This window comes from Gavialis gangeticus, unplaced genomic scaffold (genome assembly GCF_001723915.1).
Source record: "Gavialis gangeticus isolate Ggan-Ray unplaced genomic scaffold, GavGan_comp1, whole genome shotgun sequence".
In the NCBI taxonomy this organism is placed as follows: domain Eukaryota; kingdom Metazoa; phylum Chordata; order Crocodylia; family Gavialidae; genus Gavialis; species Gavialis gangeticus.
The window spans coordinates 23,448,925-23,461,287 of record NW_017729002.1 but is presented as its reverse complement, the minus strand read 5'-3'; the positions used below and the strand labels follow the sequence as shown (position 1 = coordinate 23,461,287).

Genomic DNA, 12,363 nt, shown 5'->3' with positions numbered 1-12,363 from the left:
CAAGCCAGCAGGCAGCCCATGCACTGAAGCACCCTTGTGCCCCAGCCAGCCAGCCAGGTCAGCATCTACACGTGCACTACTGCAGAGTAAAAAAAAAACAAACAAACCTCTGCGGCAGGATAGTACTTGTATCCCTGTTGCAAAGTTTATTAGTTTACTCCATCCTAATAGCCCTGCACACGTAGATGCTGAGACATTTACTGCAGAGCTAATTAATCAACTCTGCGGTAAACATCTCCTGTATTTCACGATTTATCAACTCATGCCATGTAGTTGCCCTAATCTCCACCCTGACTGTACTACCTCACTTGGTCAGGACCAGCAATCTCCACTACAAGGAAAGAAGCTATTTCTGTGGATTATTCTATCTCCTGGCAAGAGGTATCAATAAACCTTCTTAAAGGCCAGGATAATTGCAAGCAAGCACCAATCAGTGAATAAGTCCCTTCTTAGAGCATTTTCCCCTCCCCGCAAAACAACCCTTGGAGTTCTCTCAGTGCACAATATTAAACCTCAATGGTCCTGTGAGGATGGCAGCGGGGGCGTGTCTAGGATCAGTCACCAGCCCTGCGGTGAAGCAGAACAGCTGTTTAACAGTACAGAAAATATCCTTCCCTCTCAGTCCCAGACTACTCGGTATCACAACTAAATGAAGAAAGGCAGAATGGAACAAGAGGAGGTGGAGATAAAGTTAAAGTCAAGTCAAATTAATTTCTTTCCTTTAGCAGAGAAGGTGATGCGGGATCTTTGGCATTTGCCCAAGGCTAAGCCATCTGAAAGATGACACAGCCAGAAGCACAGAGACTTCTAATGCATTCCAGGGGATTTGGTGAGGAACCACTCAAGGAAGAGGAGCTCCTCTGACTAAAAATCACTACAGCCACTTTGGGCAGCACCTCAGCAGTTCCCTGGAGGCCACTTGTCAGGCGCACTGAGCCCAATTAACTGATGAGATCCGACAGGTCTCTAGTGCCAGGGGGATGTGCTGCAGATTACAGCCAGACACCAAAAATAGCCAGAACCCAGCTGCCACTGCGCATGCCTGGCTGCAGGGCTAAAGCGTAGCAACAGAGCACTCTATCTGCCTACCATCTCGTTTCCCTTTATGCAGTAACAATACAGGGAATTGCTCAGAGCAGGACTCCCCACCCTACATGTGGGCTGGGTTAATTCATTTAGCCCAAGATACCTAAAATCTCCATGAAGCACTGTTGTCTAGCATTGCAGTGTAACATTTGCCCAAGAAAAGAGGGCCTGCTTCAGAGGTTTGTCCACCCTTAAGTGAATGGATATGACAATCACCTCAGGCTAGTGAATACAGTGAACATGCTAGTCTGGACACTCCCCATTCCAAGGCACAAAAGTCAGTGGGTCTGCAGTTAAGACAACTCCTTGGAATAGAGGTTTGTGCTGGTCTGCACTTTCCATGCACCAACTCCATCACGTTAGCCAACACTGAAAACTCAAGCACCATGTCACAGGGTAGACTGACCCCTTTAAGAGGGTATGGGCCCAGTTCACCTGTGACTAGCTAAGTGCTTCCAGGTGGGACCAGGCAGAAGTCAGCTAAATGGCATGAAGGCCCAGACACAGATGAGAGGTAGAAATAGAAAGCTGATGAGGGATGGGAAGTTTCTGCAGGGAGCTAATCAACAGATCTGTGAAAATGGAGGACCTGGGTAATGAAGCAGCAGCAGCTTACCCCCAAAATAAGAGCTATGCTGGAAGGAAGTGCTCAGTATGGCACCAGATTAAGGGGTTTCAGAAGCAGAAGGCTGTGGGGACCCCTCTTGCTGAAGCCTGGAGGTAAGGGGCAGGGGGAAGAGAGCTGCCAGAAGTCTGGTGGCTCAGGCAAGGAGATGGCCAACACTTGGTGGAGGACATGGAGGGAGGTCTCCCAGGCCAGAGCACAGAGGATGCAATAGGCAGGTTTTGTGGAGGGTCCTGCGCTTTGAGAGAACTGCTGTTGTTAGATTTATATCAACAAATAATGCCTGAAAATAGAGCTTAAAATTCAACTGAGGGGCTATACACTTGTCCCAAACTGGAGAGCTGACTACTGGTCTGCAGATAGTACTGTTCATCTGGGGAACAGAAGACACCAAGACAGTACTGGCCTGTATCACCCTGACTGGCTGCAGGAAGACCCTATGAACATTACATGAAGTCAGACCCCCAGAGTTTAAAGGTGGAAGGCTCACTGTAAGGAAGCAGCCAGGCAGGATGTGGCTGTTTCAAATGGAAGATTTCACAGAATAAACAGGGAAAATGCCACTGCCATGCCTGAATACTCTGCCCTTGCTACGTCCTGCTTGGGTTTCTAGCGGCTATGAAGGTGTTAATCTTGGAAATAAGCATCTGGTTTTTCCTGGCATTTTCCCATATATTCTGTGAAATCTTCCATTTGAAACAGCCACATCCTGCCTGGCTGCTTTCTTACTGTGAGCCTTCCATCTTTCCAGTTCATTGGGCAACTCAGCAGCAGGACTGGATTTGAACTATGCTGGGCCCCACTCCCACATCCAGTCCATTCAACTGCACCTCCTCCCTCTGCCTCCCATCAACATGCACTGGCTGAGCCCTCAACGCGAGCAGAATCTTCCCGCTGACTTCAGTGGACTGTGGATGATGCCTCTAACCAAGACATAACTAAATCCAAGAAGCAACATGTTCTGCAGGACAGAGGAAGTTGCAAACTTAGTAAAGAAACTAAGAAGTGCAGTGTAGTAGGGAGTGGGGATGAACAAGCAACTGTTGTACAAGCCTCAACCCTGAAGGAGAATAGGAGCCAGTAAGGACATTTCAGAATGGGACAAGAGGAGGCCATTGAAGGAGCAAGAACAGCAGCATGTAAGGTATCCAAAGGGGTGAGACAGGATACAGTAGAGTGATACTTCATCTTGCCAGCGAAGGCTTGGGTATGGGCAGTGGGTACAACAGGCCCAAGATCTAGGACTGTAGAGGTTCTACTCTCAGCCCTGCCAACTCCACAGCTATATGCCTTCCAGTAAGGCTCTGCTTCAGTGCATTCCACACCTCCAGCACACAAAATATTCCCCAACAGCAATAAGCAACAACCTCAAACTCTTGAGAACAGGTTTCTGTTCCACAGTCTCCTAGTGCCCTGACTGATGTTTTTAAAACAGGATAACGACACTGACCTCCTTTGCCCTGTGTTCCAAGATATAGAGCAGCAAAGTGCGATACAAGAGCTAGGCATTCTACCTCCTCCCTGGGGCAAAATGGGGCCCAAATAGCTTTTAAAATGGTTGGAGACTGCAGGATGGAAGGTGTGAGACATCTGGGTGGCCCAAAGCCACCCCTAAGTCACCAAGCTGTTAAATTATCTCTGGCATTGGCAAGCAGTTCCTGTATTCCTAAAGTGACCATTCCTGGTCAGGAGGGTTTGCAAGCTTGATCCAGCAGGACAGACATCTCTGTGGTGGTAAAGTTCATACTAAACTATTTCACAATGTCCATTTAAAAGGATTAATGCTCAGGAATTGAACCATGATTCATGCTCTCTCTCTCCCTGGGTGTGCCTTGTACTTCCCTGCCTGAAATTCTTAACAGCTTCAGTTTTTTTCTTCTTACAACACCTTCAGTTTTCAACAAACAAGTAAACTCAATAGGGCAGCATTGCCTGGCTCTCTTATGGGTAGATCTGCTACTTCCTGCTCTCTTCACAATGCATCCCTTCCATCCCTTCCCCATGACACGGGTAATTTTCAGATGGACAAACAGATTAAGTGACCTGCTTATGACCACATAAAAAGTCTATGGCAGACTCAGATGTGAACTCAGTACTTGAGTCCTAGTCCAGAGCCTCAGAACACAAGGTCTTGCTTATTTCTAAAGCTTTATTATTATTAGAAAGGGGAAAAACTGAGCTGGATTTGGGCATGCCCCCAACAGTTGGTTCGGAACAGAAAATCTGAACTAAGCATTCCAACCTAAACTCAGGATAAAAAAGCTCTCTGCAAAACAGTATCTTCTGCTGTCCTTGGCATCCCATAGATGGTAATGTATAGAGTTAACTTTTGGCTCCTGAGTCCCCCTTGGTAAATAAAGGCTGTCTGACTTTTGACTGATGCCCTTCCTCCTGGATGTGGTCAGGACTGATCAGTGGTGGTTGGCTCACTTAGCTGTTAAATGCAGCTATTTGCCTCATTTCCTGCACAGCAAAGGGCCTTCTGGGCTTTGGAAATCGATAATCATTTGACAAACTGTGGCTCAAATTTAACCCAGGTGTAACTCCATACAGCAGGATGGGTTTACACCAAAGATGAACTGGCTCTGTGAGGCTAGGGCAGAGAGAGAGGAGCATTGCAAAATGCATCACTCTAAGGAAGCTGGAGGTAAGGGGAGGGTCTGTAATAATACTGAGGTCACCAAAAGGCAGCCTACTGTATTAACCCTCTTATTGCCTCTTGAACTTTGTCCAAAAATAAGCTCAGTGTCTCACCTTCAACAGGAGTCTCGCTATACAAGAGTGCACACCCAGACTTGTTTTCTACCCCTAGAACTGGTTCTTTTACCCCAGCAATGAGGGAACACAAGAGATTTCTAAATTTGCTTTTACTTAGCCCACTTATTTGAGATGCTGGAACCAGCCCCACTACACTGTGATGGGCCTGGCAGACAGCAATCAGGATAAGTGTGCGTTTGCAACCTAGAGCTGATCTGTGAAGTGTTGGTTTTAACTGCAAAACCAATGAGATTCCAGTGTGAGAAGCAGGCAGGGGGCTTTGCCATGGGCAAAAGGAGCAGTGCTGCAAGCCCCCTGCCCGCTCCTCACACTAGAGTCCCTGGTACAAGGAGCAGGCAGGAATTTTGCCCTACTGCTCCAGTCCCTCCTGGGAATGGGAGAACCAAAGCAACCACTTCTCCCCATGATTTCCTAAATTGGGATCACCCCAGTCTCAGGAAGGCACCAGAGGCAGGCAAGAGGGTGCAGCTGCAGAGTGAATGCCAGTGCTTTTCCCTCCCCAATGATTATTTCTATTGGAAAGAGCAGCCCAGTGGTCAGTGCTTTCATGGCAGGAAACAAGTGTAAAATCCAAAGCGTCACTGGGATAAATGAAAAGGGCCAGCATGAGAGCAGACTCCTCTGCTTACCCTTGCAATGGCCAGATCACATCTAGATTGTTTCCCCACCCTAAAGAAGAAGTGGGCAATCCACGGGCTCCATCTTGAAAGTGACAGGGATTGATAAAGATGATGTGGGGAGGGGAGAATAAAGAAACCACCACCCCCTCTAGGATCTAGATGCATTTTCTAAGGGGCAGGCCATCATCCCGTAGAAAGAAGTTTCCTGAAGACACATGGGTCTTGAAATAACTTGATCTGAATAGCACTGCGCAGCTTCTTCTGCATCACCATTTATTCTGCCCTCCTGATAGAAAACCCAGCATATAACATACCTGCAAAATGTAGTTCTTCCAGAGAAGGAGCCCAAACTGCCTGAACACAACCATTCTTCAAGCAGAAGGAGAGAGTTGCTACTTTCCAGGACTCTGCAGAGAAAAATCCAGAAGTACAGCAGTGAATCTAAAGCTGTAATATAGATCAGGAGACCAGGCTATCAGCGCTAGAGGGGTGGACAGATGTGCATTTTGAAATGATTCTTAACTAGGGTGTCACAAGATCCTTTTAAGGGTGCCAGACAATATTAGCACACTGAGATGTGCAAACCCCTACACACAATTCACAAAATAAATGCAGAGATTTCAAATACAAATCCATAGCATCAAAAACATTTTGACCTGTTATGGTCTTTCTGGGTTCTTTGCAACAGAAGAATTGCTCTAGTGCAAACTAAGAGCTGACATTTTCCAAGCAGTGTCTTAAGCCCAACAAGGTTAAGAACTACTGCTCCAAACCTTTCAAAATAGGCTGCATTTGTTTCCAGCACTGACATGAAGGAGAAGAGAGAAGATGCTTGGAGAACTGACTCAGAGACAGGAAGCTGTTCCCTGCATCCAGGTAATGTCTGAGGCAGCTGAGCCACAATGTTAATAAGTTTGGATGGGATGCAAGGAAAAACAGAGGTTAGGAGCAGAGCCTGATGCATTACAAGTCAGCATTCCAGCAGTGCTTTGAAAGCTTGAAGACCTACAGAAGTTATACAAGTTGTTACTGGCAGACTGCTATACAATAGCTAACAGTTTCCATTCTAATCTCCAGTTTCCACACACATGTACAGCTTTCCACAGCAGTCAGCTTCTGCACTGCCTAAAGGTAAACTGAAACCTAAGTGGAGTAAGGATTCCTTTTAACCATCTTCAGGTAACAAGAGAACAAGTATACACTTGCCCTCCACCACTATTATGAAGTTATTATAATTCCCCCTCTGCATCATCTTACCCCCTCCCACTCAGAACAAGCTCAAAACAGCCAACATTTTTTATCTGGTTGCTGCACAAAGAGCCCAAATGAAGGTACCTGAGATCCTGCCTATGCCAATGCAATTACAACAACAGGGGCCTGGCATCAACAGGCAGTAAGCAGAACATGTTCACAGCAGAAAGTTTCACTGAGCTGTGTCACCAAATGAACCACATTCATAATAGAGAGAATAGCAGAGAATTAACCATTGCTTTCATGAGTTTGTAGCTGAATCAATATATGGCCCTGATCCTGACCTTAAATGTTTCTAGAGGCTTGTTCACACAGCCAGAGAAAGCTGGAAGGGAAACAGTGAGATTAAAGAGTGTTATGTGCACAGGGTAAATAATCAGAAACATTTTTCTTCTTCTCAATTCCTACTTACAAACAGCTTCTAAACGACTCATAGCAGGGAACAGCATTGAACTTTACTGTGCACTGTAGACAAAGTGTTCCTTATGATAAGCCTGATTTTTCTGCCTCACCTCAACGGGATCTCCCTTGTAGCAAAAATCACAAGGCAGTAATTGTAGGATGGGGAGGGCTAGGAGAACGAACTAAAAAAACCTGGATTTCTGGAACTAACACAAAAGGCAACAGTTACAAAACACCAGTTTTCAGAAGCATTAAGTTACCTCTCCTCCTCTTGAAGCCAATTAGAACGACATCTGCATCCTTACCCCCACCCCCAGCATAGAAATAATAAAAATAAGAAGAAAGGGGAAAAAAAAAGAATAAGCTCAGAAGGCCAAAGGCCAGGAACAGTCTTAGCCATGCACAGCAACAGCTGGTCCAACCCTGCAAATATGCTCCTAAAATCCAGATCCTAACATCTCAGTACCTATTAACACGTGACAAATGCTGGGAGGTGCTAAACCATCCAAGTGACCTAAATTGCACCTGTAAGAAGACTGGTACACTAAAAGAATGGTTTCCTTTCTAAGTCTGGCATTGCATAGTATCAAGACATTACATGGCATTGTAAAGCAGCAAGTGCATACTTAAAATACTACCATAAATCCTAGGTGTGCAGGACATGCTTTTGCTACAAGTTAATATCCAGTTGATGCCAGGTGAAGGGTTACATTTCTTAAGAAGATCAAAACACTGTGCATTTTAGACTAAATCTGGATTCCTCTAAGAGTCATTTGGACATTTATCTGGCTGGACTCGATTTTCCAAGGTCCCTTCCAGCCCTAATATCTATGAAATCTATGAATCACCATTGTGAGAAAAGCCTTAAATAAGACAACAGCAACTTGAAAGCACACTTACTTCTGTCCAAGTGCTTCACCCCCCATATCAAGTAAGCCCTACAAGTCTGCAAATGAAAGAAAATGTTTGTTTATTTAGGTACTCCCATCTAGCCGTTTTCTCTACTTCTCCTGTTTGCATGCATCTCACAGCAACAGGGTAAGGAAGAAAGCTTGTTTTTAAACAACAGGAATGTAATACTGTAAAACCACAAAAACTAGCATGAGGCAGCACATGAATACTTGTCACCTGCTATTTTGAAGCTGGTTAGATTTCAAGTTTGCATCTAACTTCTGGAATGTCAAGACTTTTGAGCATTTGATTTCACAACCTTTGTGTTGCATTAAATGGAGTTTTGTTTAACCATTAGAGAAAGGCCAAGTACAGAGATGCAGAGACCCAAAGTAAAGCCTGTGGGGAAAGAAGGCAGAGCTACTGGATTGTTTCTTATTCCTTCAGCTCATCTTGAAAGATTCTCTCCCCTTCCCTCTTCAACCCAATCTTCCCCCTTACTATGACCACTGTGTTAGGCAATTTCCTTAGGGGGTTGGGAGGGGAAATCGCTGCCAACCAAGAGATGAACAGTGACCTGACCCTCTTGGTAAGCAGCTGTAGAAGCCAACAAAGCAAACAGCCAGCCCTGGCAGAAGCCAATCCAATTCTCAAAGAAGTCCTAGAAAGTTGGGATTGCTTTCACCACCACTGAATTTGGCCGTAGGAGAACAAAGGTACCAAAACAATGGCCTAGCCTCATTGATCATCAAGCACATTCCCTAGGAACAGGACTGGAGCTCTTCAGGTTCCAAATTTTCAATTTTCTTTCCAGGCTTCCTGATCCTAAAGGGTCTCTAATGCAGGCAGTATTTGTCCATCTCACTGTCCCTGCTACAATACACTACCAGTCAGGGGGTAAAGAAAGTGGGAGGAAGAAAATAAGCTATAGGAAGACTAATGCATGCTATTCAGCTCAGCAGTCCAAGAGTTACTGAATAAGAAGCTGGGTGCAACCATCTTGCTCTCAGGTGATGCAGTTTGTGACAAAGTCAAGCTGAACAGAGTACAGTCTGTTTTTAACTTACTTCTATAATGGGGTCAGGCTTTATTAGGTATTGGCATTACCAAGCTCACAACAGCAACAACGCTTCTTAACTTCAGATTTCTCACACAAAAACATCTCATGTTTTCTTCCATCATTCAGAAACAGTCAACTTTATTGCCGCTGCAAGGAAACAAGTATAAGATTGTACCTACTGTCTGCATTTCAGGCAGCTTCATCAGGATGTTCCTTAATTATGTTTAAAGCTCATACAATGCCAGGTAATCCTGAGTATTTGCAAAAAATGAACTTGTGTGTGTTATAACGATCCCCCAAAAAGACATGAAAACAAACTAGCTGTACAAAGGTCCAAAGCAAGGATGACATTTTGCTCAAAATAAAGTTCGGAGACAATACAGTACTAAATCAATTATTTGCATATATGCTAGAAAGCTGGCTCCTACTGCCAGTTATAGTGATCAGCTGGACCACCTAAACCCATAAAACAACAGAGCATGGGCAGCTGTGGATAACAACACTGTCCCATTTATTGCCAAGCAGGAAACAAACTACTGTTACTATGTACCTTGCATAGTTGTGAACTTCTGTGCTTCCTGTGAGGCTTTTCTTAAGATAAGTGCTGCACTGAAAAGTGTTGAATGGGGTATCACAGACACTGAGATTTTAGGAAAAAGAATGACATTTCTTCAGAACAACATCAGTTTTGAAGCCCCGCAGTGTTACCCCAAGGCAACCAGAATGGCTGCAGGCATGACAAAGCCTGAAGAACTGTGCTCCAAGATAGAGGCAAGGGGAACAGGTCTCCTACTGCATTACTCTGAACTGGTGTCGCATCTTGAGGCAAGGCAGAAATCTCCTCTCTAAATGAGTTTGCCTAGGCACTTCACCTTCACCTGAAGCCTCAGACCCCACTGAAACATCCAGGGCAAAACAAAAGACCTTTTCATCTCTTTCACACTCCCACCTGCATTTCCCAAGCAATAGGTATGACATTTCGACACAATACCCCTAAGAACTTCATATTTACCCAAAAAATGATTCCGAGGACTCTTGTGCAAATACAGCTTAGGAGTGCTACAAGTGGCAGGAACCACAAGCACTTTTATGTCCACCTCCTCAGCCTCCCTCTGGTACAGTCACTGACTTGCTCAAGCAGCCACCTTCTTAAGTGCTCACCTCACTGTTATAAAGGGACAGAAGTAGCAAAGGGAACAGGAAGAGAGAAGAATTGAATAGTGGATCAAGGGAACAAGCTGTACAGAGATCTCCAACCACCTCCATGTTCTAGGGTAGAACATGGGGCAGGAGCAAGGAAACAGCAGTTCCTTCCCTCACAGCCATATCTGGAAGCTCTGAAGGCAGCAAAATCTTCAATGTAAAGGGGTTCCTGTAGATCACTAAAACAACATGGCTCCAGATTCTTACTTCAGAACACGAGTTTGGCCTGAGGCAGGATAGCTAATTACCCCCCAGGACCCAAACCAAGAGCCCAAGCCCAGTATTTTGTTCAGAGCAATGACCAGTTCCTGAAAGCAAAAAATGCATTCTAGCACCGGAGTAGGCAACCCCTGGCACAGGTGCCTGTGTGGCACGTGAAGGCATTTTGCTTGGACAGCAGAGAAGAGGCCAGGTCTGCACTGCCACAACAAGGATCAGGCCCCTCGCAGCTCCCCCATCATCCACCCCGGCACACCAACATCTTACACATCAAGGTTGTAGGTGTTTTTGGCACTTTGCCAATAAATATTGCCAACCCCTGTTCTAGTACATGCAGCTAAGCAAGGTGCAGCTGCAAGGAGAGAGGGAGACAGTGTATCATTTCCTTGTAACCTATGCAGGTAAAGATCATCTTACACCTAGAACCAAAAGATGTAACTGCCTTTATTTAACCAAGACAAGATGTAAATCCTGTGGGCCCTTTTTTATAGTCTAGCCAGAGCTACAGTATTTTCCTTGCATCTCCCACGAGAACGTGCTATTTCCTTTTATCGATTTCAATAAGCCTGATCAGTTGCCACAGACTGACCCAAGCATAATTACTTTCCTCATCACAAGACAAAACTGCCCTTAATCAAAGAGATAGTTTCATTTCTGGAAACCTATCATAATATCATCCCTTACCTCAAACCTCAAAATGAGAATTTGAGGCATCAAAGAAAAAACAGACAGATTGATGGGCACAGAGACTTTAAGTTAATGAATCACCATGTCTGATACATGGTGCAAGGTTGTCTGTAGTGTTGCACTGTGTTCAGTACAGTGTTTACTGCCAGAACTAATTGCATTGCAATAGCATCTCTCAAACGTGGCTACCCAGCAAGCCTCTAGAGGGTCCAGGAGAGGATGCAATGAGAAAGGGTAGACATAGATCAAGTAGTTACCCGCAGGTCCAATAGTAAATGCCAGACAACATATCTCTGTAGATACAGCAATCTATAGCCACATGTACTTCGTTCCCTGTGACATGCAGTTGGGGGTCCTGGGTATGTTTGCACTAGAAGGTAGGCTAGCAAGGTATCTCTGGAAAGTGGTCACACCTCAGTGCTTGGGTTGGCACTGTGTGTCCTCAAACCAGCCTCTAACTTGCTATCAAACCATGTGTAACTTCACAAAGTGCCATGAAACTGTACCCTCTTAGAGGAACTGACAACCCTCCTACAGGGAGCACTGCCCCTAATACTGGTTGGAGATTTTAATTGTATATTAGAGGAATGGGACATGATGGGGAGTGATGCCTGAGGGTTAGATAGGTCCTCCCAGGTGCTGGCAAGGATAGTAGCAGAGCATAAACTACAAGACACTCAAAAGGCTGTGCCTGGAGTTGAGAGTAGGTTTACTAGAGCAGATGCTGTGGGTCACCCATGGGTCTGCACAGACTTCATTTTTGGGTCTGGAAGCTAAAAGGCACACAAACCGGCCCAAGGAGGAATGCTCTCAGGGAAAGGAGCATCAGGGTTCTCACACTCAAGAATTTGAGTCACTGAACATTAAGCACCATTTACACTATTTTGGGGCTTTGCCTCCATGAAGAAACTTAATAATAAAGAATTGGCCCATTTTGGCAACAGAACCAGATTCAGCTGAACCTCTTTATGCAGGCAGTAAGCAAGGCAGAAACAGGAGAGGGAACATCTTTGCCAAAGCCAGAGCCTCTACATTGGGGTAACATTGGACGCCTACGAGGCAGGGCAGGGCAGTTGGTGATGGACACGCGAGAGAAGGCAGAACTCTTCAACAAGTTCTTTGCCTCCGTGTTCCTGTCTGCTGACCATGGGGTGCTCTCGGGTGATAGCGTAGAGAGGCCCAGGAAGGATGCGAGTCCCCCGACTGTTAGTTCAGACCTAGTTAAGGATTACCTGGAGGGCTTAGATGCATCCAAGCCTGCGGGCCCGAATGAAACTTCATCCACGGGTGCTGAGGGAATTGGCTGGTGTCATTGCGGAGCCATTGGCACGGCTGTTCAAGGACTCCTGGTGCTCGGACCAAGTCCCCGAGGACTGGAAAAGGGCCAATGTGGTCCCTATTTTCATGAAGGGGAGGAAAGAAGAGCCTGGCAACTACAGGCCAGTCAGCCTCACTTCTATCCTGGGGAAGGTCTTTGAAAAAATTATCAAGGGCCACATTTGTGAGAGCCCTGCAGGGGAAGTGATGTTGAGGGGTAACCA

At 45.6% G+C, this 12,363-nt stretch overlaps 1 protein-coding gene across 1 annotated transcript in view; it reads right to left on the bottom strand.

The window, feature by feature from the left end:
- ABCA3 (ATP binding cassette subfamily A member 3) overlaps positions 1–12,363 on the bottom strand; it is an 89,982-nt gene that overhangs the window by 61,500 nt on the left and 16,119 nt on the right. The window contains exon 2 of the mRNA XM_019507670.1: positions 5,424–5,516. Within this exon, the coding sequence (XP_019363215.1) occupies positions 5,424–5,477 (54 nt within the window). The 5' untranslated portion in view covers positions 5,478–5,516. The remainder of the gene's footprint in view (positions 1–5,423; positions 5,517–12,363) is intronic.